General features: G+C 37.0%; 7 protein-coding genes across 17 annotated transcripts; 6 read left to right on the forward strand and 1 right to left on the reverse strand.

Moving 5' to 3' along the window:
- Positions 1-107: 107 nt before the first annotated feature.
- On the reverse strand, positions 108-2,783 carry eIF2Bepsilon (eukaryotic translation initiation factor 2B subunit epsilon). Its single transcript, XM_043420756.1, has 2 exons — positions 1,899-2,783; positions 108-1,712 (listed from the first exon to the last, which is right to left on the reverse strand). The coding sequence occupies exons 1-2, from the start codon at positions 2,613-2,615 to the stop codon at positions 465-467; spliced, it is 1,965 nt and encodes a 654-aa protein (XP_043276691.1). The 5' UTR covers positions 2,616-2,783; the 3' UTR covers positions 108-464.
- Positions 2,784-2,883: 100 nt separating this feature from the next.
- Positions 2,884-7,426, forward strand: eIF2A (eukaryotic translation initiation factor 2A). Of its 3 annotated transcripts, none has more exons than XM_043420759.1 (13): positions 2,884-2,902; positions 3,684-3,793; positions 4,066-4,329; positions 4,427-4,526; positions 4,665-4,840; positions 4,942-5,030; positions 5,108-5,258; positions 5,420-5,590; positions 5,713-5,887; positions 5,994-6,157; positions 6,249-6,341; positions 6,429-6,631; positions 6,717-7,426. In XM_043420759.1, the coding sequence occupies exons 2-13, from the start codon at positions 3,766-3,768 to the stop codon at positions 6,840-6,842; spliced, it is 1,740 nt and encodes a 579-aa protein (XP_043276694.1). In that variant the 5' UTR covers positions 2,884-2,902; positions 3,684-3,765; the 3' UTR covers positions 6,843-7,426. The 3 variants fall into 3 exon arrangements, with proteins under 3 accessions (XP_043276694.1, XP_043276693.1, XP_043276692.1); XM_043420758.1 differs by lacking the exon at positions 2,884-2,902 and adding an exon at positions 3,432-3,449; XM_043420757.1 differs by lacking the exon at positions 2,884-2,902 and having other exon boundaries at positions 3,665-3,793.
- Positions 7,427-8,210: 784 nt separating this feature from the next.
- On the forward strand, positions 8,211-13,000 carry fand (Pre-mRNA-splicing factor SYF1 fand). Of its 3 annotated transcripts, none has more exons than XM_043420752.1 (14): positions 8,211-8,343; positions 8,922-9,067; positions 9,182-9,330; positions 9,430-9,751; positions 9,976-10,423; positions 10,542-10,693; positions 10,777-10,997; positions 11,086-11,362; positions 11,481-11,643; positions 11,733-11,842; positions 11,936-12,139; positions 12,273-12,495; positions 12,579-12,746; positions 12,859-13,000. In XM_043420752.1, exons 2-14 carry the CDS (start codon positions 9,026-9,028, stop codon positions 12,939-12,941), a joined length of 2,562 nt encoding a protein of 853 aa, XP_043276687.1. In that variant the 5' UTR covers positions 8,211-8,343; positions 8,922-9,025; the 3' UTR covers positions 12,942-13,000. The 3 variants fall into 3 exon arrangements, with proteins under 3 accessions (XP_043276687.1, XP_043276686.1, XP_043276685.1); XM_043420751.1 differs by lacking the exon at positions 8,211-8,343 and adding an exon at positions 8,385-8,585; XM_043420750.1 differs by lacking the exon at positions 8,211-8,343 and adding an exon at positions 8,385-8,579.
- Positions 13,001-13,268: 268 nt separating this feature from the next.
- Positions 13,269-19,835, forward strand: LOC122411731 (RNA-binding protein 4.1-like). Of its 5 annotated transcripts, none has more exons than XM_043420760.1 (9): positions 13,269-13,422; positions 14,056-14,079; positions 14,441-14,792; positions 15,047-15,367; positions 15,579-15,771; positions 16,075-16,206; positions 16,423-16,479; positions 17,308-18,979; positions 19,564-19,835. In XM_043420760.1, the coding sequence occupies exons 2-8, from the start codon at positions 14,059-14,061 to the stop codon at positions 17,345-17,347; spliced, it is 1,116 nt and encodes a 371-aa protein (XP_043276695.1). In that variant the 5' UTR covers positions 13,269-13,422; positions 14,056-14,058; the 3' UTR covers positions 17,348-18,979; positions 19,564-19,835. The 5 variants fall into 5 exon arrangements, with proteins under 5 accessions (XP_043276695.1, XP_043276699.1, XP_043276696.1 ...); XM_043420761.1 differs by having other exon boundaries at positions 13,276-13,422; positions 14,059-14,079; XM_043420762.1 differs by lacking the exon at positions 13,269-13,422 and adding an exon at positions 13,781-13,912.
- A 620-nt stretch (positions 19,836-20,455) lies between these two features.
- Positions 20,456-22,457, forward strand: LOC122411424 (DNA-directed RNA polymerase I subunit RPA49-like). The gene is made up of 5 exons (XM_043420178.1): positions 20,456-20,747; positions 21,044-21,445; positions 21,547-21,742; positions 21,815-22,030; positions 22,127-22,457. Exons 1-5 carry the CDS (start codon positions 20,678-20,680, stop codon positions 22,386-22,388), a joined length of 1,146 nt encoding a protein of 381 aa, XP_043276113.1. The 5' UTR covers positions 20,456-20,677; the 3' UTR covers positions 22,389-22,457.
- A 521-nt stretch (positions 22,458-22,978) lies between these two features.
- Positions 22,979-24,326, forward strand: Pcd (pterin-4a-carbinolamine dehydratase). Of its 3 annotated transcripts, none has more exons than XM_043420185.1 (4): positions 22,979-23,110; positions 23,352-23,486; positions 23,778-23,897; positions 23,996-24,326. In XM_043420185.1, the coding sequence occupies exons 2-4, from the start codon at positions 23,370-23,372 to the stop codon at positions 24,176-24,178; spliced, it is 420 nt and encodes a 139-aa protein (XP_043276120.1). In that variant the 5' UTR covers positions 22,979-23,110; positions 23,352-23,369; the 3' UTR covers positions 24,179-24,326. The 3 variants fall into 3 exon arrangements, with proteins under 3 accessions (XP_043276120.1, XP_043276121.1, XP_043276122.1); XM_043420186.1 differs by having other exon boundaries at positions 22,982-23,110; positions 23,349-23,486; XM_043420187.1 differs by having other exon boundaries at positions 22,993-23,110; positions 23,360-23,486.
- A 475-nt stretch (positions 24,327-24,801) lies between these two features.
- On the forward strand, positions 24,802-26,060 carry LOC122411427 (40S ribosomal protein S23). The gene is made up of 3 exons (XM_043420184.1): positions 24,802-24,960; positions 25,325-25,484; positions 25,716-26,060. Exons 1-3 carry the CDS (start codon positions 24,957-24,959, stop codon positions 25,981-25,983), a joined length of 432 nt encoding a protein of 143 aa, XP_043276119.1. The 5' UTR covers positions 24,802-24,956; the 3' UTR covers positions 25,984-26,060.
- The last annotated feature ends 151 nt before the right edge of the window (positions 26,061-26,211 follow it).

Genomic DNA, 26,211 nt, shown 5'->3' on the forward strand with positions numbered 1-26,211 from the left:
AGTTTAAAAAAAATGTATTTACAGCCTGCAACAACAGTGATTCATAAGCGAGGAAATGAAACGAAATTAGGTTGAATTGGAAATGAAAAATTATAAAAATCAACTACTACAATGAAAACAAATTTATTGACATTTACAAAATCTGTTTTACAGAAGTTGACAAACAAATTAGTATTTACCACAGCGCTGTTAGAGTTTTCCTAGTTCAACATTGGTAAAGTTTGCGTCATCGAAATTCTACTGAATTTCTCGTGTTTAGTGTCAAATTTTTCCATTTTCCAGTTACCGAAAAGGATCAAAAGATCCTTGAGACTTTGTTTCAAAATACTGAAATAAATTGACTCGAATGGATTAGTTGAATAATGAAAAAAAAATTACAAGTAGATATCCAACTCGCTGCGTTTCACATGTGCGAACCATATAATCTTTCAGTTGGCAACGAAGTGATGGTTCATACAGATTTTTCAATCTTCATCGTCCTCAGAAGAATCTTCCTCCGCTTCTTTGAGCCAGAGAATAAAAGGAGCAAGAGCAGATCTGATGGCCTCAGTATTAGTTTCTTCTTCGTCATCAGCAACGTTTTCGTACCATTCTAGAATATTATCTTCCGTCAAAATATTTCGATCATAAAGCATGTGCATTAGCATTTGTACGAAGGATAAGAGCTCGTGAGTCGTTGTAGCAGCGTCGTGAATGGCACGTAAGCAATCCTCTTGCGCATCGTCAGTTTTAACGTACTTCCGAATGATCGGTATGAAATAAGTTATCATGACTTTGAGTGTTTTCTGATAACTAACGTCACCGACCGCAATTTTTTGCTCCTCAAGATAATGCAATGGAAGAACGAGTATGGCTTTGATAACGTTGTAAGTAACTTCTCGTATGGTAACGTTGTAAGCGTATCTCGATGAATTTATTTCCAGTATCAAATTATCACAATTGAGTTTGTCCTGGTAGCCACGTAAAAGACTGTCTATTACTTCGGAGAGGAACATATTGGTATCATCGGGCAACGGGGAGCCACGAAGTGAGCCCGAATCACTGCACGATTCTTCAAAGTCCGAGTAATCATCAAAATTTCCAGTTTCTTTGAGCTTGTAAAACAACAGTTCTTCATTCGAATCAGGATCGTGTTCAGACATTTTCGTGACTATTAATTTGTGCTTTGCGTTAGCTTCGACGATTGAATCTTCGTACATAGTTTTCACAGGTAAATTAATCCCTGGTGATAAAATACACCCGTTTAAATAGCAATTTTTTTCGAGCACACAGCCAGAGAATACAACGCAATTCTCGAGCACGCAATTCTCTCGTATCGTCACATTCGCAAACACGTGGGAATTTTCTAAACGAACGTTGTCACCAATTTTACAAAATTCACCGATTACTGATCTCGTCACGAATGTATTCTTTCCAAGGATACTCTTTTCGTCTACTATTGTGTCTCGCTGGAGAGCACAGCCGCGAGCCAATGCCGCTGTACGATGCTTGTACGTACTCCTTGCCATGTAAACGATGTTTCGCAGGGGAGGAATCATGTCTGGAGTCAGAGGATAACCTTTTCTCTGCAAAATATCTCTGCTCAAGGTGTGATAAGCCTGCCAGGATGTCATCGGAAGTGCGTACTCCTCGGAATTCAATGGCTGCCAATAAATTCGTGCATCAAGAATTTCTTCATTCATCAGGACACCTTTTATAAAATCTTCCATAGTCTGCAAAGCAACAAAACAAAAGTCAGTTCATCTGATATTTTGGTGGCTGTAAAATGGAAAATTTTGTACAGGTGATAGAATATTTATTCGTCAACTTGTATCGATGGCTGAGAGCAATAAAATTGTATGCAAAACCCTAAATTTGATTTTTCATAATTTCATCTGATTTATATTTTGCCATATTACCTGGAAATCAAAATTGTCAGCAAAAAGTGGTAAGACTGACGGTGAGCACAGATAAATATGGGTATCAATGAAACTGGAGCTAATTTCAATTTGTTCGTGATTCAAGAACCATTCTAATTCGAGTTTAATTTTTTTGTCATCCTTGGAGAGTTTTTTGTGGAACAAAACTTTTTTGTTGGTTTTATCAGCAACGAACATGCAGGATTGTTCCTTGAGGGAAGAGTTAGAAATTGATCCGAGATCACGAAGAATTAGCGTCATAGCAGCACCCTTGTCCTTTTCACATTTAGTCTTATGCAGAGCCATGAGATCTTTGAGATTGGCGTTGGTGAAAGCATCTCCTCTTATGAGAATAAAAGCCCCACGAATCAACCCTTTCGTATCAATGTCTCTGAGGGCATCACCGAGAGATCGGCAACCATCGGAAATGATCAAGGTCACGACGATGTTCTTGTAACTCTTGGAAGCTACGTAATCCTTCAAAGATTCAATGTGATTACTGCAGTAAAGAAACAACTCTTGCACTTGCGACTGGATCAACGTCTCAATGAGATAATCCAACAGTCGTACATTCACCACTGGCAACATTATACTCGGACAAACTTTGTGTACGGGATTAAGACTCGTGGTGAAATCATCTGCGAGCACAACAGCTTGAAGAGTGTCTGTCTTGCTCAATTTCGTGTCGACGATACTTTTCTTCAACATCTTCGACATTTTTAAGTAATGATTCTACACAATTCTAAACTAATAACCACTTTATTTCTTCATGTGTTAATGACTCGGCGGCTGGCACACGAAATCCGTTACTGTAACTATCAACTATCACTAAACATACGGATATTTACGATCGAGCGGTAACACGAGTTTTAGGTTATAATTTCATCGGATACCACTAACACACACCACCACACCACGCAGCACCATTTTTTTTCAAGTTAGGTTAGATCATGGAACACGCGCTGCTGACACAACCACACGACAAAAATTACGAAACGGAAAACGTAAGTAGTGACTGACCCCGTGAACGGCCGGTCTATTGATTTTGGGTTTCTGATTTTTTTTTTTTAATATCAATCATTTGTTTGGCGAGCTCTTATCGATGATTGTCGGATCAAAATGGACGCTCGTCGGAAATTAGTTTAATGGAAAAATCAAAAACAAAAATCTGTGAAAAGATCGACCATCAGGATCTGCGATCAAGTTCTATTAGAAAATATACAATTTCAATTCGGGAGAAATCGGTTAGGCGAGTTACACTAATCTATATTTTTCGAACAAAACGGACATCTGACAAACTTTTTATCCATAAAATCCATGTTCGTCACTGACAAATGATCGCGCTTCAATTAGACGTTCGAAAATTCATAATATTTAAAAATTGAAAAAAACTCATTGACCAATATACGGCTTTTTTTTTAATTTTTCTATTGAACTGATTTCCTAGAAGCATTGATTTTTATCTAACAATCACCGTAAGAGCACGACAAATCGTTTACATCCCGAAAAAAAAAGTCAAAAATCCAAAATTAGCTGATAAAGTTCACAGAGGTAAATTTTGACCGTGCATTGTACATGTACTTCCGTCCCCTGGATCGTCCGACTTTCAAATACTCCAAAATGATTTGTTATCTTTCAATTGATTTTCTACGGATACGGATCACAATTGAATTAAATTATTGTAATAGAAATCGATATTTCAACACACAAAATTCGCTTGTGTATTTTCACATGAAATTTAAAGTTCTCACTCATTTTCTTCCCGTTATCATCTCACATGACCAGATTAAACCCCCTTTCGCCCCGCTTCGTCGCTGTTCCAAATCGATACTTATAAACCACATGGTATGATGGTAACTGAGGTAAAATGGCGGTGAATCTACCTTGTCTCGCTGGTGAGTTATTTATTTTCAATATAATCTTGTCGAAAAAATAGAATAATTCAAATTTAATGAAAAATGTTGACGAATCTTCATTTTCATTCTATATTCTGTTGGAAAAATGAGATCGTGTTCAAACAAAACGGAGTAAGAAATAACTTAACCCTACATAAATTATCGGCCTTCTGTTATCGAGTCAATAGTGAATTTCTTATGTATAAACGATTATAAAAAAATAATAGGATAAACTGCAGATTTAAATGTTTTATTTCTCTACTTCATTTCAGTGCGAGGGTCCAACGGTCTTAATATTAAAAATGGACCGCCTGCGTACACTGATGTTTCGGCATTTACCAAAGATGACGGCAAATCATGTAAAGCCATGGTTTTCAGTCCAGAAGGACGTTACTTTTCATGGATATCAGGGCCAACCATCAAAATTGCTCTCTGCAATACTTGGCAAATTGTTGCTGTTATACAAAGGCCAAAAGTTTGTGGACTTCAGTTTACTCCTCAAGGGACTTACCTCATGACCTGGGAGCCGTTTATCAGTAAGCAAAACCAATTCATTTTATCTTCATCTTTTGTGGAGCAAATTCAAAGGATTCCATTTATGGAAACCTTCTAATTTGCCATTTAATGTTACAGTATCAAAAGAAAACCCCCAGGGAAGTCCTCAGTTATGTATATGGAAAACAGAGAATGGAGAACTTGTGAAAAGTTTTGTCCAGAAGAGACAAAGTGATTGGTAATTTAGAAAATGTCTCAGTTTTTTTAATTGACTTTGTTTCATACTGCAAATATGAATGACAGAAAAAAACCACTTTTGATTGGAACCATTGTGAAATTTTCTATTCCCTTGTTCATGCAACTTTTTTTTTCACAGGGAGCCCCAATGGTCCAACGACGAAAAGCTTTGTGGAATGTTGGTCAACAGTGATATATTATTTTATGAAAATGCTGACTTTGAGAGATATGTTCAGAAAATAAATGTCACTAAATTTGGAAAATTCAGAATAGCACCCGGCAATTCGCCTTATCACGTTTTGTGCTATATGCCTGGTAACTATCTTCAAATGTTTTATCACTAAAATATCATTTCCTAGACAATTGTGCGATGATCATGGATTATTCAATGAAGAATCGTATTTCTTTCTTTCAAGGCAAGCCCGGACAACCTTCTTTTGGAAAATTGTTCCAATACCCTAAGGTTGAAGTCTCTCAGGCTGTAGCGAGTAAAAGTTTTTTCCAGGTATAACGAAGCGGTACAACTTGATTCTGTGATTCGTTTCACCCACTGTGAATATCACTAAACATAAACATTTTTAGGCAGATAGCGTCGACATCATGTGGAACGATTGTGGTACTAGCGCCCTTGTGATGACCACAATGGAAGTTGACAAAACCGGTGCTTCTTATTATGGCAAGCAGGGCTTGCACTTTCTTAGCATAAAAGGCGACACTGCGATGGTTACTCTGAGTAAGAAAAAAAATATTTTTACCCAAGACTGTCTCCAAGATCATTCGACCAGAAACTAAAACTTCCGAAAATAACATACAGAATATTGCAGTCTTGAGCACTTGGAAAAGTTGGAAAACATTTTTATTTTTTACGATAATTTATAATTTTCAAACTCTTAGGCGAAGAAGGGCCTATTCACGCTCTTCAGTGGTCTCCAAAAGGCAACGAATTCTGTGTCGTTTACGGATTCATGCCTTCCAAAACGACGCTTTTCAATCTGAAGTGTGAACCCGTCTTCGAGTTTGGGAAAAAGCATCGAAACAGCATCTATTACAATCCATCTGGCAACAATATCCTTTTTATTAAACGTCCAATTCTGAATTCACTTTTGCCTGCTTAATAGCATACGAATTTTGAGAGATTTTTCTTTTCTGTCAAAATGAAACACGTATTCACCTTAACTGCGATGCACTTTGTCTATTGGGAGGGTTTGGAAATTTATCTGGAGATATTGAACTTTGGGATATGGCGAAGAAAAAAATAATAGCAAGTGAAACAGCTTCGGACACTACGTTACTCTACTGGTCACCTGACGGCGAACACTTTATGACCGCGACTACCGCCCCAAGGTTACGAATAGCTAACGGGTAAGCATTTTGAAGAGCCAGCTCTGAAATTAAGTCACTAAATGTCTCGATACAAAAAATTTTATATTGAGCGTAATTACATTTCACACGTTTCATTTGATTACAGCTACAAAATATGGCACTACAGTGGTACATTGTTGCACGAAAACCTGTGGGAAAAAACAGCTGAACTTTGGGAAGTTCTTTGGCAACGATTCCCAAAAAACACTTTCGCCGAAAAACCTATAAGTTATAAAGCCGTAGAAGGAATCACGCCGAGTCAGCCTCAAGGTATAATTCATTTTTCACTCTTCACATTCAATTTGTTTTTAGCGATCCCTCGTTGGGAAATGTTTTTTCAACAATGCTATTCTTTGTGCAGCTTCGAAACAAGTGTATCGACCACCATCTGCGAAGGCGCACACAATGACATTCAACCTTCACGACTTAAGTGATTTACCACCAAAGAAAGCAGGTAACCGTCGTAGATTCTTGAAATTTTTTCAACTCCAATGAGGCATGAGTCGTTTCCACAAACAGTATATAACAATATTATTTTCAGCGAAAACTCCATCCAAATGTGCGATAAAAGCGAAAAAAAAACGCGAAGCGAAAAAAGCGAAGAAAGAACTTGAGTCTGTGACAGAGCCGAACAACGACGTCGCGACTAATGGCCAAGAAAAGCCAAAGAATCAAACTGCTGCAGTTGACCCCGACTTGACCGATGATCCAGAGAAGAACAAAGTCATCAAAAAGATTAAAAGTGTAATTTTTCTTTTTTATATGCCGAATAATCGATTTCACCACTTTGGTATGAATATTGCAACGAAAATTTTTTTATATTTCACAGAAATTGGATCAAATATCAAAGTTGAAGGATAAATTGTCAGCGGGTGAACAGCTAGAGAAAAATCAGTTGGACAAGATCAAGACCGAGGATAGTTTAACTAAACAACTAAAAGAATTGATATTGTGATCAAGAATGGCGGGTTATTCACATCGTGGACAATAAAAATAACGAACGAAAAATATACTCGACGCGTGACTCACGAGACAGACGGAAAGATGATACCCTAACAAAGAATATCCTGATGGACAAATAAAATAAATACATCGAGACACGCATAATTATGATCGACGAATTCTCGTGATTTGAAAAACGTATTCCATTGTAATACGCAATTTTTCACATGACAAGTGAAAGGAGTTTTAATCGTGAGGCAAAAAACCCCTTTTTCGTCTTGAATACGAATCACGTCGTTATTTCTAGCACTAGGATTCGATGACGGCATAAATATATCAAAATAATATTATATTTTCGAATGAAATGGGAAGGAATGTAATTATTAATTATAAGTATATGAAAAAAGAGAAGGAAGAAACTACAACACTGCCGTAATCTTTTATGCGGTAAAAGCAAGACGTTTGATTATGTACGTGTATCTTGTGTATGGTTTTGTGTGTTGGCAAGTGCGTGCTCTCATTTATGAAACTCGCAAAATGAGCTTTTTTTTAATTATTATCGAATGAAGAACCGTAATTCATGTATGAAATGGAAAATTTGTTGACTAATTTTTTCTATCCATTTTTTGCTATTTTGTAGCTTTGTTTTAGTGGAATTTTTGTTTTTTTTGTGAGAAAACCGCAATTAAATATAAAAAAGAAACAACTAGCGTACTGTTCAGTCTCCTCGACTTGTCCCAATTTTTTCCTCTTACGTTTGAATGTTACTTTCCAAAAACTGAATGTTTTACGTTGCAGTAGCGATCACGCTATAGGGACCGTGCGTGAGCTATAGAGAGCAGCACTACAGTCGATGAGCGCGCTCTCTCGTGTCTGAATATGCAATTTTTCTGATGATATTTTGACTGTATATCATTGAAAATAATTAATTTTTCGGAAAAAAATAATGATTAAAGTAATAAAATACGGTTTTTGTCCGATCAACAATGATCGCATTCAAAATCAAAATGACGTATAAGGAAAAAAACTGTTTGAATCGAATGACGTTTTAAATGTCGTCGAAACAGAAAGTTTAGTGGATGAGCTGACAGTGTTTAACCTTTTGATCCACTTGGTTCGTTTCTCACTTTTCCATGGAGAATGGACTGTGCCCTCTGGGAAATAATAAAATTTTACTGATACTTCAACGTCTCGGCGTCGAAATTGTGCATTAGAGCACTCTCTCGAATGCAACAATATTTTCTCGATCGAGACGTGATAAAAAATAATAATTTTATTTTTTAAATAATACGAAAAGTAATAATTCCCATATGCGCCTGTTACAAATTTCATCTAAAAAGTTATGAAATTGGCCGCATAGTGACACTGTAGACGCTGCGCACGGTCCCTATACACTTCGATTCTAAATGCGAGTTCTGTTGGAAAGATGAAACAACATCCAATGAAAGCGTGTGTGGATCGGATGCATTCCTCTCATTCGTTCCGAAAGACGAGGTGATAACCAATGAAAAGAGGTGAAAGATTCCGGGCATTCCAATTATTCTAACCTCACTTTTTTACGTTTATCAACGATCAGTCGAACGTATGCTCCGAAAATATTTACAAACAGTTCTTCGTCGTTTTCGAATGTTCCGTTCGATAATTAATTGTTGAATACGCCAGAAAGTGAACGTTTAATCTCAATTATTTTACTTGATCATTTTCGTTGCATCGCCTGTAAAAATTTGAGTCTACAGGCGTTCTTCCAGAGGTAGAGGTTTGAAACCCTGAGAACAAACAATAGTATAATTGGCTCTTGTTTTTGATTCATGAATGATTAAATTTTTTTGTGGGACTGTAGAGTCGAGAGAAATAATTCATTGCTTCAATATTTACTGAATTTTACAACACAATCAATCTAATAAAATTCCAATACATAGAGTGCCAATGTTGTGTTTGACAAGATTTTTCACGATTTCTCATTCCCTTGTATTTTAACGTTTCACTGTGTTATTTTCCAATTAAAAAATTTGTAACATTCTTCGTTTATTAATATCTTCCAAGTTCTAGTTATTTCATATAGGAATAATTCAATTTGATTTTCCTTTCACAGTTACTGCTGTTAATAATACTGATCAACCAGTATTTCAATCATAATTTGGCCACACACACGTCTCAAACTGTTGCACTTAAGAGAACGAAGCTCATAACGAAAAAATGACTAAACAAACAGACCCTGAAGGAAATGCATATGCTTTTGTAAGTACAGAATTCCTGATTTATGAATATACATTTTATTAAAATAATAGTCCAAGGAATTGTCATATTTTCCTTGAATAACAAATCTGATATGACGTTTTGCCATGTTTACAGAACGAAGAAGATTTGCCTTATGAGGAAGAAATATTGAGAAATCCTTATTCAGTGAAACACTGGCAAAGGTATATAGACCATTTAAAAACAACGAAAAGCACCAATTTGAATGTTGTGTTTGAGCGTGCCCTCAAAGAATTACCAGGAAGGTAAGTAACAAGGAAACTGCTGAACTTTTCAATTGATAAAATAACAATTTTTAGTACAAAAATCTTCAAATGATCCAACTGAAATTATGTTCTTCACAGTTACAAACTTTGGCACAATTATTTGCGAGTCAGAGTGAAACAAGTGAAAGGACGTTGCATAGCCGATCCGATATACGAGGATGTCAATAATGCTTTCGAAAGAGCCCTCATATTCATGCACAAAATGCCTCGTATATGGATGGACTATTGTGGATTTATGACTAAACAGTTCCACATAACACGTACCAGAAAAATTTTTGATCGTTCTCTCAGAGCGCTCCCAATTACCCAGCATCAGCGCATCTGGCCTTTATACATTGATTTCGTCACGAAAAGTAACATTCCTGAGACAGCTGTACGAGTCTTTCGACGTTATCTGAAGGTACTATTATTCTTCAATTCATGGACACTTGAAGATTTTTTTTTGTCGAGCTTACTCTTTGAACGGAAATATATTTCTATCGAAATTTCTTCTGTTCTCTCGTTCTTTATTCAAATATGTTCTATTTAATTGCACATTGAAATGCCGATCGATCGAAATGCAAAACAAATCTCGTCAATAGTTTGAATCTATCTAACGATGAATTTTTTAATTTCTTGGATCAGTTGGCCCCTGAGGAAACTGAAGAATACATAGATTATTTAATATCTATTGGGAGATTAGACGAGGCAGCAGTCAAACTGGCTCAAATAGTCAACCAAGACGATTTTATTTCAAAACACGGAAAATCGAATCATCAACTGTGGAATGAGTTGTGCGATTTGATATCGAAAAATCCGTCACGCATCAAGTCCCTGAACGTTGATGCCATTATTCGAGGAGGCTTAAGACGATACACCGATCAATTAGGACCGCTGTGGAATTCCCTCGCGGATTATTATGTTCGCAGTGGGTTGTTCGAACGAGCTCGAGACATTTATGAGGAAGCTATACAAACAGTAACCACGGTGAGAGATTTCACGCAAGTCTTTGACGCGTACGCTCAATTCGAGGAACTCAGTCTCAGTAAACGAATGGAAGAAGTAGCAAAAAATACAAATTCGGACGAAGAAGGTGAATATTCAAAGTATTTCATTAAGCGACCGATCTTTCTGTTTTTTATTCTACGATTCTTTATCCTTTAAGAAATTCAGATATTTTACTGGTGTTATGTCAATGATTTTGCTCGCAGACGAGATAGATTTAGAACTTCGACTAGCCAGATTCGAGCATCTCATGGAAAGACGGTTGTTATTGTTGAATTCTGTTTTACTACGCCAAAATCCTCATAATGTTCAAGAATGGCATAAAAGAGTGATGCTCTACGAGGGACAACCGCACGAGGTAAGAACCCGCTTGTTTCATTTCATTTGATTTTTGTTACAATTTTCCAATATAAAATTCTAATGAACTGAACCATTCTGCAGATTATTAATACGTATACGGAAGCGGTTCAGACGGTGGAGCCTCAACTCGCAGTTGGAAAACTCCACACACTGTGGGTCGCTTTTGCCAAATTTTATGAAGAAAACGGTCAAGTCGCCGACGCCAGGGTCGTCTTTGAAAAAGCGACGCAAGTTCCGTACACGAAAGTTGATGATTTAGCATCTGTGTGGTGCGAATGGGCGGAACTGGAAATCAGACATGGGTAAGAGTAATAAACAAAACGTCACGATAGTGTCCGTCAGATATTGAAACTTGGCGTAAAAAAATTTCATGGGATTTTCATGTTATAGGAACTGTAAAGAAGCTCTCAAACTCATGCATAGAGCGACTGCAATGCCATCGCGAAAAGTGGCGTACCACGACGAAACCGAGACTGTTCAGATGAGGCTCTACAAGTCACTTAAAGTATGGTCAATGTACGCTGATTTGGAAGAGAGTTTCGGCACATTCAAAACGTGCAAAGCCGTGTACGACAAAATAATCGATTTAAAAATCGCGACTCCTCAAATTATCATAAATTACGGACTTTTCCTCGAAGAAAATAATTACTTTGAGGAAGCGTTTAGGGTGAGTTCGAGACTTCTTACGTTGATTTTTCATTTCCATTAGTGTACGATGCTTAAAAAATTATTCACACATTTGAGCAATAGTGAGTAAATGGTCGATTATTTTTTACTTTTTTCAGGCGTACGAAAAAGGAATCGCGCTGTTCAAGTGGCCAAACGTCTACGACATTTGGAACACGTACCTCACGAAATTCCTTCACAGATATGGGGGCACTAAATTAGAAAGAACTCGCGACTTGTTCGAGCAGTGTCTCGAACAGTGTCCCAGCAAATATGCAAAAGGTAATTAGAGCGAATCCGAATAGAATTCGAACTTTCTACAGTCCATTGGGAATATCGAACTTAGAAATACTTTCAATTTTTCTTTTCAGCCTTATATCTATTGTACGCAAAATTAGAAGAGGATCATGGACTCGCGAGACACGCGATGTCAGTTTACGAGCGAGCCACGAGTGCTGTTCTCGACGAGGAAAAGTTCGAGGTACAAAGTTTTAACGATTTGTCATTCTGTATGGAAAATCTTGCCGAAACTCCTCGGGAAACTTGTCAATAAAATTTTTTAATTTCTCTCCAGATGTTCAACATTTACATAAAGAAAGCTGCTGACATTTACGGCGTGCCAAAAACACGAGAAATATACGAAAAAGCTATCGAGGTCCTCAACGAGGAAAATACTCGAGAAATGTGTCTTCGGTTCGCTGAAATGGAAACGAAACTCGGAGAAGTCGATCGTGCCAGAACGATTTACGCCCATTGCAGTCAGATCTGCGATCCGCGGGTGAGTTTTTTAAATTTCGAACACTCCCCCCCCCCCCCCCCCCCCCCCCCCTCGGTATTCTCGGTCCATGGTAACAAAAAATTCTTATAATTCCATTGAACGAAGTATGCTCATAAAAAAAACATATTTTTAGGTTACTTCAAACTTTTGGCAAGTTTGGAAAGAATTCGAAGTCCGTCACGGTAACGAGGACACGATGAGAGAGATGCTGAGAATCAAACGCAGTGTCCAAGCAATGTACAATACACAAGTCAATATGATGAGCGCCCAGATGCTCAATAGCGCAGCGATCCAAGCTTCTGGTCAAACAGTCGATGCGATGCGATTATTGGACAGCAAAGTTGCGATTCCTGCAGGTAAAATTTTCCCCAACATTCTTTTTTCTCAATGGTTTTTTGTTGAAGTTCATGAAACGGGAATTTTGCGTTAATTGCTTCAGATGGTGGTGGTGTTCAAGCGGCACCGAAAGATAGTATCAAATTTGTACGCGGCGTTACGGAAGGAAGTGGCGCTGCGGAAGCGCACGTTGTCAATCCTGACGAGATGAACATCGACATGGATGATGACAACGACGATGATGACGATAATGAAGCGGAGGCTGAAGAAGGTAATCACATTAAAATACACTCCATTTTTGCGTCATTCCAGTTTTTCCATACGCATATTTGACCGTTGAGGAAACACCGTTTTGGTCTAACTTGCGTTTTCCTCCTTTCCAGATGTTCCCATCGAGCAGCAGACGATTCCATCGCAAGTTTTTGGAAGTTTAAAAATTAACGAAGCAGATACCGAAGCTGATTGAAACAACCGATTGTAGATAAATTATTGATTAATGTATTATAAAAATGAATTTTTACACCATGAAATGACTTTTATTGTAAGAAAATTGGATCCCCGACAAAAAAGAGAAAAAAAACTTGTTTATTTTAAATCGATGAAAAAAACAAATGAGTCCGATTTTCGAGCCGTTTATACGAATTAGCCAGCTGATTTTGTGAGATTTATATCCGTCCAATCCCAATCACTGACATTATTTAAATTCGAATTTCAAAAGTTTCGATAAATTGATGGAAAGATGGCGTGACGGTTCACCTTCCAGTTTCCGGTTGTGTTTCGTTACTTCGATAAATTCGGCAACCCAGCAGATTTCGTGCAACCCACGCCATTTCGTATTTCGTCCTTTCATTCTTCTCATTGAGTCTAAAAATTTTCGTAGCGTCGCTCGATAACGTGCGACATTTTTTTTGTTTTAGTTTCATTTCGTCAAAACGTCGTCCGAAAACGTGAGTACAGATCGACATACTTTGCACCCGTTTGTTTTTTTTTTTTCTTTCGTAATAAAGTTCGAACGAAACAAAAATACATAAATTCTGCCGAAATGGATGCTCGCGTGGTTGGCGAGGAGCGCACGCCGCGTCCGACCGGCTTACAGCTTTCGGGCGGGCTTCTTATTTTCCATTCGTCCACGTATTCTGAACTTTCCACCAATGTATTGTCGAGTTGCTAATAGTGATATTACTCGTACTAAAATTTTGTTAAACAATCGAAAATATCTACGCAACGGATAAGCTGCAGTCAACTTTTCCTTCATTTTCAACTTCCAGTCTTGTGGCCTTGAGCGTCTCTTCCGCTTATTTTTTTTCCCCAATGATTCGGCGAGTAAATTATCTTATGCATAATATTTACGTTGTGTAAAGAGCGTTTGAAAGTGTTCCGTTGTTGTCGTGACCGCGAGAGACCTCTAAATCTACTCCATTTTTGCTAAATCAAGTGGTAAAACACCTGTTATTACATAACCAATTAGTACTTAAGAATCATCATAATAATATACGTATTATAAGAATATTCTCGTCTATCATCGTGACGTCACTAATTCGATTATCTTTTTGATCTTTTTTTTTCTAATTTCTCTACAGAAGATGGTTTCCTCGAACATGCCGGTAAGAAATAATCAACATTATTCTACTTTTTTCCTCGTACGCTCCAATTTTTTTTGTGTTTTCTTATTTCAATGGAAAATACAAAATGGTTATCTTTGATGACTCGGAGCAAGAACAAGTGGAATCTTGAACAGACACCATACTCGGTGATAGGAGACTTGTATGGTCGATTTCAAAAGATACAGAATTTATTTTCCTCATTTCTTGTTATTGCTGGTTAAAATATTTCAACTCATGAGACACAAATAAATGTAAATTCTCAACTGAATTCCTCAAAGCATGGCTTGCAAAAACGCTCATCATTCTTGTTATATTGAAAATACTAATAAGATTTTCTGTGTGTTCGCGTTGATGCTCATAGAGGAAGACCAAAATATTCGTCGGGCGTCTACCAGAGAATTGTAGAAATGACGAGCTGCGTCAATTGTTCCTTCGTTTTGGTGAAGTAACGGAATGCGATGTTATGAATCGCTATGCCTTTGTACACATGGCAAGAGAAGAAGATGCAGCTTCGGCGATCAAGGCCCTTCACAACTCTAATTTCAAAGGAGCAACGATAAATGTTGAACAATCTACAGGAATGTCGCGTGGAGGTGGTCCTGCCGGCAGTGGCGGCCGCAGAGACAATCGACGCGCCGGTCCAATGAGAGGTGGTCGAGGCGGACGTGACGGAGGTAGAGACGTGAGACCTGGTCCTTACAACGACCGAAGAGGTTTGTAAATATTCTCATGATCTTATAAACATTGGTTATAAAAAGCGAAAAAATAATGAAACAATGGACATTCATTGGAAGTTCGATAAATCGTACTTTCTACTCGACGTGAAATCCATGAAATTACCTTATAAAAATTGTCTGTAGTAAACTAAGCCACAAACGAGTTGAAATTGACGAGAATGTATTTAAAAAAAAAAATTTCTTCGCACGAGTGTGCACTACGAGAAATAAAATATAAAATTGTATCACAGTTGACTACAATTCTGGTGGTGTCGTGTCGGGCGGTTATGCTGACTACGGAAGAGGTGGCGGCGGCGGCGGCGGCGGAGATTACAGCGGAAGAACGAGTGGCTATGATACCGGTTACGCGGATAGTCGTGGCTACAATCAAAGCGTAGGTCAATCTTCCATGGGAGGATACTCCTCGACTGCATCGATGGGAGGTGGGTACGGACCAGCTAGTGGTACAGTTGGCGGTTATGGGACGGCTGCCGCTGATTATGGAAGGACAGCTGATTACGGACGGCCTGCCGATTACGGTGCGAGGACAGATTATGGCACAACAGCTTATGGTACAAGAAAATCATTCATTGCATATTTAAATGTCCACGTTTTCTTTTCTTAAAGTTTAAATTTAATGACAAAACAGTAAGATATTTCACTGCTCATGTGTGCTTCGGTTTTTTGTTCTTTCCTTCTTAATTCATTCTGAATCAGTCGTCGATCCGATTGCTAACCCTTTCTTATTTAACTTAAATCTTGATATTATTTGTCATCTTTCAGCTCCCGTAAGTAGCGACTACAGTCGCAGTGCTCCAGTCGATTACGGTCGTACCGACAGTTATGGAAGCGGCCGGGCCGTTGATTATAATACTTCGAGAAATGATTACGATCGTGGATCTGCTGGACCGATGAGAAACGGTGGAAGCGTAGCTGCCAGCGGTTACGGAACCGGATATTCAGATGTCGGCTATGGGTAAGGAAATTATCGGTTGCATAAACATGTTATATTCAGAACACGTTCATATAGTGGACTCGAAAAGAATTTTTCAATATTTACATTTTGTCTCAAGTTCCAACTGAATTTTTAAATGATCACTAAAGTTTTATGTCACTTTTTCACGTCCCACAATTGTTTTAACTTTAAAACGGAAATCCGAAAACTTCAATGTTTTCCCAGAAAAAAGAGAGTTTTCTTTGAAATAAGCCTCTTTGAACGATAAGTGAACAATCACATTTTTAATTAAATCTTTGATTCCGTCTTTCCATCATCCAACAGACCGATAAGCGGAGGACCCAGTTACAGCACTGGAGGACCGAGTTACAGCACGGGAGGTCCGCAAGCTGATATGTACAGCAGACGAGCAGGAGGTGCGGTAGCCAGCGGTGGATATCCACCAGTTAGTGGAGGGTGAGTTCAACGAAAAAAATACAAACTTCTATTACAACTTCTTGTCTGGGGAGTAAAAAATCATATTTTCTTAAACGAATGAGTTTCTTTTCTTCTTCTAAGAAGTTTAGTTTTATTTTATTCATAGTTGATCAAGATCGTTGTTGAGGACTTTTGATTTCAATTTGATGAATCCATAAATTTCGTGAATTTAAGATATTTTCCTGATCGTTGCAGTTACGCCGACGGGTACGACAGAGCCGATCCTTACGGGCCGCCCCGCACTAGCAGCCGGTAAGTAAAATTCTAAGATCCATTATATCTGCTTGTTTTTGATAATTGTAAAGAAGCAAAAGAAATATAATTGAAAATTCGAGAGGTAATTCTTTCGCGATGACGAGCTGCAACGTTCGCGCGTACATATAATTCGGCAACGGAACAAAAAAAAATCGGCGATTGCGTGAAGCGTGTCCGGCGTCGTAAGTATAAGGTGTAACGACTGAAAGAAAGGTAAAACATGAAAAATTAAAAAGAAAAGATTTTATATCGATGAATCGAGTTTGCTCGTGTCGTACGAGGATTTCCGTCGTTTTCAATGTATCGTCTAATCGCGTGCGAGTATTTGAACTCATCCCTCGACAAATGCGTCTGTAAGGAAAACCCGAAAAGCTGATACTCCGGACGGCGGCGTTGTGAAGATTTTTTCATCTCGATCAGCGAAAATATCACTGCGATGCGATTTTTGTTACGCTTCGACGTCGCGATTAATAAATATTGCGAGGTGGAATGAGTACCGAAGCGTTATTTCTCAACGGTTGCGTCGCGTCGCGCTGAATACTATTTTTCATTTGCGTCGTCCATAGGATTTTAATGCGACTTTGGAAAACAAAATTGATGAAAAAAATCAAATTATTATTTCAACGCTGTATCAGCCACGTTATCCGCCCACACACCAGCGTTACATCTTATACTAATAATATTTTGTTTCATGCGAGACAGAGACGAGTGAAAGAGGCACGAAATATTGAAAAACAATATACAAAGACAAACTAAAATTCGAACGAATCCATCAACAAACTTGACGATTAATCCAGCGATTTTTTCATTTTTTTGAAATTTTAGCTTCCCAGGTCCGGCAGACGCGATGCCACCGAGGTACTAATGCGTGTACCCACAATCCGAATAAATAGAGGCGCGCACGTTATCAGACAATGCGCTATCTTCGAGAAGTTGCTTGCTAGGCAAAAACAAATAACAATGAGAATAAAGAGTCCGCCTGATTGAAAGATATTGACTATGAGAGAAAGAAAGACAGATACACACTGCACCTCATCGTTTTTCTCCCCTTATTGAACACCAGAACCGCGTTTCAACAAAACAAAAAAAAAAAGAAAAAAAACGATCTTTAGATTTAAACTCTGCCCAAACGGTTAGCTAGCGATTGAAGGAACCGTGAACTAAGAGAAAAGTCGGAAAAAAAGGAAGAAAAAAAATAAACAATAATAAAAGAATAATTTATATTAATCAGTAACGTTTAAGAGTAACATAAGATTAATACGATAAGAATGAGAAAACGTTTTACAAAATCGCGAGATAAATTTCGATGGGATGACGTAAATTATTTTTTCTTCTTTTTCTATCGCGGAATGGAAACTCATCCTGAGACCCAAATATTGAAAATCGTGAAATTTTTGACGAAATTCAATTTTTCTACAAAGTTCAAATTTCAATTGAGTCGGAAAAAATCTTACTCTCCGCCTATTCGTTATTTGTCTCACTCGCGTTTCATCTCGTTTTTCACTCCCTGCATTTCCTCCTCGGCTGGCGAATAGCAACGACTCGAGGACCACAACAGCTGCAAGAGAATGAATTTTCGAAGGATATGTCAAAGTGTGAGATTACGTTTTCTCATAGAATAGGAAATGATATGAATGAATTTGAGTTTAATTAAGGGCTATTCAATCCGAGTAAGCACTTGTTAGTTGTAGATTATTATAAAACGGGAAAATTTTTCAAATGAATTGAAAAAAAAAAAAAAAAAACAGAAAACACAATAAACCACGAACTGTACGTTTTTTTTCGTTTTATATGTAAAAAATAAACAAACAAACAATGTTTTGAATGTTCAATGAATAAAGGCAAAGAGGAAAGTGATATGAAAAAAAAAAAATGCGAATTTCTTCGATGTACAATAATTAATAGACCTTTTTCGAGGAGATACGATCATTTATTCATTTGTTTTTTTTTTTTTTTATTTCATTTGTTTTATAATGACTTCAATTGCATGTTTTATTTTTTTCGTGAACAATTCGCAATGAAAGCTTCCAAATATTTTGAGTTTGCGAGTGCTCACGAACGGTCGTATTTCGTCGAAAAAAAAAAAAAAAAAAAAAGAAACAATCACTATCGAATACTGATCGAGTGTGTAATGCGATAAGCGAAGACGAAGAAGCGAAAAAAAGTGTGATGGTGTGTTGGGGTACGTGGCCGCGAGCGAGCGAGAGAGCTAGTTCGTAAATACCTCGAAATTCGAGTTCGAGATAACCAGCAGCGAGAGAATACTTCATTCGTCCCGTTATCCTCGCTCTGTCTGACTCGCGAAGCGATGAATTCCGACGATGATTATTGCGAGAGAACGAAAAAAAAAAACGAAACGAAACAAACAAAAAAAATGAGAAATGATATCGAGCGAGAAACTTGGATAGAGAGCGGAGAGATCGCAATAAATGCGTTTGCGTACAGAGACACACTGACACACGAAGCTGGCGTGCTTTGAATAATGCGATGCTCAAAGGTATGTTTGAACAAGCGTGCGTGCGCCCAATTTCATTAACACTAATATGTCTAGGTCCTATTTCACGTACAAAACAAAAACATAAAAAATATAAGAAATCGAAAGGAAAGAATAATTATTTAAAAAACGAAGGCGTTTCACTGCGAATTGCGTATCATTTGTGCTTTTAAAATAATCGGAAAAACCTCATGTTCGAGTACATTGGAGCGCGGCAGCACTCGAGCTCGCGTCGACTCTAGCGATTTTCTTTGATAAAAATGATGTTATTATGAATGTTATATACAACTGTATATATATATATATATATATATTAGACCCTCGTGTACTCCACGACGATGAAAAGTCAGCGAGCTTTCAATACGAGCCGAACATTTTGACGGAACGTCGAGTTTATTTATTTATTTTTTTTCTATTTTGTCGTTACAAAAATAGTTACCGTTCGAGTGTATTTTATTAATATCAAAACTATTTGAACGCTAGAAATATATTAATGAACTTGGTTTTCCTTAATAATTCACGTACAACGAGACTTTGTTCGATTTTTATTGTTAGTCTGTATGCAATAATTGAGATTTTTGTAATAGATCGACACCCGGATGAGGATTCGGTGATGAACACTTTGAGATGAACTCTATTCTGGATATCAACCTCTGATCGCCATCCCTTCGAAGAGGCAAAATGTTGATGGGCACCTCCGTCGTTCTGGCTCTTTAACAAAAACTATCCTACACTTCGGAAATTCCGGCAAAAGGAACGACTTCTGTGGCTGAAAAAAAGTTCGGCTTAAAGAGGGAGATTACTGTTTCCCATTTTGTATGAAAATGGCGGAGAAGTTAATAAAAACGAAATATGTGAATGATGCGATTTTTTTTTTCATATCGACCATTATTTATGAAGGAATTCACGGGCAGGTGAATTTAAGTAGTTTTGAAAAATACTTTTTGCGTTAGGAAAAACTTTGTATTTGAAGTAGATTGAACATTTCTGTGATACGGTGTTATGAGCTCGCCCGAAAGAAAAATTTTGCGGACACGACTTCGAACCTAGTTTTGCCAAGAACGTCATTGATGTTCGGCTTAATCACCTGGGTCAGTTTGCCAGCTTTTAATTCCGTTCTGAATAGCAATGGAGAAAAAAAAGAATTCATTGGAGTTTGCTTCGATTTTAACCCTTAATGTGCACACTGGGTCGTTTTGACCCATACGTTTTTCTTACGTCGTTGGTACCATGAAATACATGCTCCGCTTTAAGCCAATATTTTGGCATTAAATTATTTTTGTTTTTTCGAAAAAAAAACCAATTGCAGCCATAAAATATGGATACTTAACTACAAAAAAGGTCTCTACAAAAAAAAATGCATATTTATACGGAGATATAACGATGCGAAAATGCCATGGGTCACATTGACCCAGTATGCACGGATAAGTTGACGGTAGAGGTGTGCACTTTAAGGATTAAAAACAGCATTTTACCAAATCTTCTTTACCGATAACATCTTCCAGATTCCTTATAAGATTTAATATTTTTTACTATTCACGCGACAGCGCTGTTGTAGAGAGCACATGGCAGGACTGCTAGAAAATTTGTGTTCGTAATATTTTATATATTGTGCCACAAAAACACGTTGAACAGAAGTTGACGTTCGGTTTTTTCAAAAGTATTTGTCAATGCACTATATAATAAGATTTGGTGATAGACATGACTGAATCCACCGAAGCAGTGATCGATGAGGTTATTATTCAACCGAGCAAAATACAGCCAATTATCGGTAAGTTGTATCACGATCATTGTAGGTTAACATTTCAATACTTTTCTCATTGAAGAAAGTAAGAATTTTTCTATAATTTTACATATTGGCGCCATTACATTCGTTTGAATATATGCCAATTTCCAATAAAAGCCTAATAACAATTTTCAATTCTCAATGTAACTTTATTAGGGTGTTTTCATGTAAAAATAGAAAAATGAACGTCTTTTTGTAAATAATTTGAAGTCAGAATTGTTAAAAATCATGCGGGGTTGTGATTTAGTGATAAGAATAACCAATCGATATATTTATTGCAGTGAATTTTCAAAATGGAGCTCTCAAAGATGAAGAAACAAGTCGTATGGACTGTGGTGTTTATTATGACAAAAAGAAACAAAATACCGTATTGGCAATGTCCAACGGACAAATAGTATATAAAGGATATCGACCGGACTCTGAAAAAGAACTGACATACACTATGTTAGCGATTCATAGTAAAAGAACAGGAAAAATAAAGCTGATACAAGCAGAACGATGGGAAGTTGCGCCAGTTCTAGATAAGCAAGTACAAATTGATGAGACACTGAGTAACACAGAGAAAATTGGTGCCTTGAACAAACAATTTGGATCAAAGAAAATCAAAAGAAGAACAGAACTTCATGAAAGATTAAGGATCAACATTTCATCGGCGCAAGAACAACTAGAAAAAAGTGTAGCCGGTAAGACTCGGATTCTTTTATCAATAGGAAAAGTATAATGTTGACAACATGAGAGATTATCATGACAGTAATATCATCTAACTATTTTAACATTTCAATAGATATTGAAATCGATAGAGCGGATTTGAGTGTCAAGTCAGTGGATAATGACTCTTCCACAAATGATCAATTACCGCCGTGCAATAGAGAAGCATTGAATCCTAAAGATGTTTATAACGTTTACGATATTGTCCCTGAAGATGTGTTGCAATCTGTGTATGACAAGATCGACGAAATTATAGAAAGCAACACCGAGGGGTAAGTCTAAAAACACAGTGCTCTTTATCTCATTGCTGCATTCGGTGAAACATGACGTTTTTGAAATTCCAGTAAATCGGAGTTTTATGTTAAAACAATGAAGCACATACAGTCAGAATCGAAGAAAAATAAAAAAATTGCTATGTTGGAGTACATACAGACTGTTGAAACTTGGTTCGAGGTGCCTTTCAGAGATGTTAAAAAACGAGGTTTACAAATTTATCCACATTCGGAACAGCTCAATAATTACATTATTGAAACTTATAGTATGGTTGGTGCAAATGGAAGGTAAGGGGCTGGGAAGAATGTCAAAAAATAATGGTTGATTTTATTTAACTCCATAATGATTGTTTAATTTTGTATTTCTTTTTTTTTGCTCACAAGGCAACGACCAACAACTATGAAGGACAAAGGTATCATACACTGTATGATAATGGCTCTTATGTTGTGGAATTTCACTCTGGATATCGAACTTTTCATTACACTGTTCAGCAATTCCCGAGTCGGCCTTAAAAAATTTACTGATCTTGCAAGAATAATCGGCGCCATGCCATCTAAGGAGAACAAGAAACTTTTCTGTTTGAAAATTCCATTGCCAGCTCCTTTGAGCACAGTACGAAAGGGAAGAGGAAAAAAATTGAGATGATTTCAGTGGACTTTTCATAATTTATTCAAACCCATTTTTACTACGAAAATACAACTTTTTCTAAACACCTTCGGACGAGTTGTTCTTCACGATTCCTGAGACGATAATTTATCGGCAAACTTGTAATTGAGCAACAGCACATTTTCTTATTTTGAACTATTGAGAAAGTGCTACGATCAACTTTCATACAAAATGATTATCACAACCATAAAACGCAACAATTGAAAGCAGCGAATAATGTTTGTGAATAATTAAAAAACATTGAAGATTCATTTTAATAAACACTCTGGTTCATTATTATCCTCTTCTCAATAATCGTACTGTTTATGATAAACTAGCTTCATGATTCAGTTTTTCCAAGTGCTATAATTATAAAACTGTACATTTTCATTTGGAAAAAAATGACCATGAAATACGAATATATCTTTACAACCTAATGATTCCTTCCAACAAAAATCTGTTATAAATCAAGTTAGTTAATTTCATAGGATTTCAAATGTGTACCGTATAAAATTTGTCACATGTTCGAGTCTATTTGGAAAAAATGCCAACATATAAATGAATTCATCAATGAAAATAAGCAGTGGTTTACTCATCAGTGTGAACAAGGCATTCATTGGTGAATGTTCACCAGGTATTGAGCTCATGATATTAGAGACGTGAATTCGAGTACTAAGTTCGGAATAAACGAATATTAAAATTACTTCAGTCGCACGATCAAGGTTTGTACATATTTTTCCATCGAAGACCTCAAAAGTTCGAATGTTGAAAACATTAAATAATTCTAATGGCTAGAATTTTGAAAATAAAGGTTATAGAAACATAAATTTGGGAAAAAAATCATGTTCAATTTAGCATTTCACTGGGATGAAAAGTCGATAAAATTCCGGAATGATTTTTACGAGGAATCATATCAAAACTAATGAAATCCCGGAATTACTGTTGTATTTATCTTTTGAGAAGAGTCATAGGTTAAGAAACATGGCGATTGTGATGGGAAGGCGTGCGCTTACAAGTGTTGGTGGGGGTATTGGATCGTCGATATTTCGTCCTGACAAACGGTACGTGGCAGCTGTTGCTCCGAAGAAAATAAAAATGGTAAGTACTCAAAATTCACAAAAAAAGTAGAACAATCATTTCAAATAAATAAAATGAAAATTAAAAAAGTGAATAACAAGAACTAATTTGTACACGGTGGCCTGGTAACTTTTTAAAATTTCATTTGTTTGGCACAGCATCCGTTCTTCTAACAGGTGTTATTTTGATGATTATTATCGATCCGCTCTCCGCAAGTCAATTAAAATCCGAACGAATGAATCATACAACAGTCTCCGGCTAATCTTATTTTCATAAAAACTTTGTCAACTAAAAGGCTAATTGTATCGACAGACTAAACTTACGCCCGAAGATAGAACCAGAGTTTTGAATCCTCTACTGACAAGTGGGTGGACCGTTCAAACCGACAGAGATGCGATTTACAAAGAATTTGTGTTCGGAAATTTTAATCAGGTAAAAAAGAAACTATTCTGGTTCGAATAAATCATTGAATATGATAATTTATTTATGTTACTGAAATAAATTCGTTTCTTTTAATTTTTATTTCACAGGCTTTCGGTTTCATGACTAGGGTAGCTATGCAGGCAGAAAAAATGGACCATCATCCCGAATGGTTCAACGTTTACAATAAAGTCAACGTGACTTTGTCTTCTCATGATGTAAATGGGCTTTCGAAACGCGATGTAAAGCTGGCGACGTTTATCGACGAGGTCGCTAAGACCTTCAAAGAATAATGCAATGAAAATACTTCGAAATAAACTGCAACATCCTTAATATCTCCTCAATGCGTATCCGCTCGACTGTGAAATCCCCGATATGAAAGTGGCAGTTATTTATTACGAGCTTGTCAAAAAGACAATAAAAAGCTTTTAAAGTCATGAATTATTCTTTCACTCCAAAATTTTATTAGCATTTAGTAGGAAAAAATTTAAATTCGCGCCGCACTCTGTTGACACAATTCAATTTTGATTCTACAGTTGTAACGGATCGAGTGCGTATATTCGAAACTGTTTAATTGTTTAAATTCAGACATCAAGAGTTCACAAAATAAAAAATAATGAAAATAAGAATAAAGTCTCTTACTACACCTTAAAATATTATATCGTACTCTATAACTATAACTCCCATATCCTCTATATAATGAGAAATAAAAACGTCAAAACAGCAAGGGCTCGAATCATCGATCTCCATCCCGTGTGTGTCACGTCGAGTACCACAATCGCCGATAACGTCACACCGCCAATCATGACCCAAAAGTGGTGGTGGGATTGGGTAGTAGAAAGTTTTTGTGAGTGACTATACGTTGTTTCCGCTGTTGATGTTGGTCATGTTGGGTAGCAGCGTTTTTAATGGCCCAATCAGGCCCAATGGCCGATGCGGTTAGTTACCAGTTATCAGGCTAGACTCACGGATCAGAACGTGAGACTAGCCAAAAAGAGAAGATGAAGCGTTTTGCCCTCGTGCCATTGATGGCGTTGAACTCTTTTCCGGTTGGGTTGTGCATGTAGCAAGATGGGTACGTCGAGTTTCACGATTATAATTCACTTTCTTTATGGTCGCAAATTTCAAATAAACAATCCTACAACACAATACATAATGATGCATTGTCTGAAAATTTCGTATGTTTATAAAATTCAAAAATTTGTTTTTCCGACTGAATAAATACGACGAAAAAAAAGGGGCTATCGTTGCACGCGTACGCCCGGTTGACTGTGTTTTCACGCGTTCTCCCTTCTAACGATTCTATCAATCCAATTTTTTTCAACTTTATATTATTTTAAGTTTACGAGCTGTTATTTAGTGACGAGAATGTGTGGATCTTCTTGATGGAGATTATTTTCAAATTATTTTTCGTATTAAGCTATTATTTTTCGTTACAGGTAAACCCCGTGGATTGCGCACTGCGCGAAAACATGTTAACCACCGCCGTGATCAACGGTGGAACGACAAAGATTACAAAAAAGCTCATCTCGGTACCAGATGGAAGGCGAATCCCTTTGGCGGGGCATCCCATGCCAAGGGAATAGTACTCGAAAAAGTGTAAGATTCGTTTAACTCTTTTGTTCATTCAAGTAAAAAAGTTTGACTTTGATAAGTCATTTTCCAAGGAAATGGTGATCTAATCATTCGACTGATTACGAAGCTCATCAACAACTTTCTCAATGTTTTGTGGTTCGGTCACAGCTAATGTTCGTTTCAGAATTTAATTGAATTTGAATGTAATCAATGTTTTAAATTGAAAGTGTTTAACTCTGATTCTGTCTTTTCCAGGGGTGTGGAGGCGAAACAGCCAAACTCTGCCATTAGAAAATGTGTCAGAGTACAGTTGATAAAAAACGGGAAAAAAATAACGGCGTTTGTACCTAGAGACGGATGTCTTAATAACATTGAAGAAAACGACGAAGTCCTCGTCGCCGGATTCGGACGAAAAGGACATGCGGTGGGTGATATCCCCGGTGTTCGATTTAAAGTTGTTAAAGTAGCAAATGTATCGCTATTGGCCCTCTACAAAGAGAAAAAAGAGCGTCCTAGGTCGTAAGTCAACTACACGTATATCTCGTGTTATGTCAACAACATCTAAAAAAAAATAAAAACTTTCCTGTTTGGAAAAACAAATTCACAAGAGTTACATTCTTTTTACCCGATATCCGTAAATTCAAAAACTAATGTCTTCACCTCGTTTTTAGCTTTTTGAATTCTTATATAATATATTTATTAGGAATATTCTCAACCATTAATAATGCAGTTTTAATAAAGAGAATATATA

This window comes from Venturia canescens, chromosome 5 (genome assembly GCF_019457755.1).
Source record: "Venturia canescens isolate UGA chromosome 5, ASM1945775v1, whole genome shotgun sequence".
Taxonomy (NCBI): domain Eukaryota; kingdom Metazoa; phylum Arthropoda; class Insecta; order Hymenoptera; family Ichneumonidae; genus Venturia; species Venturia canescens.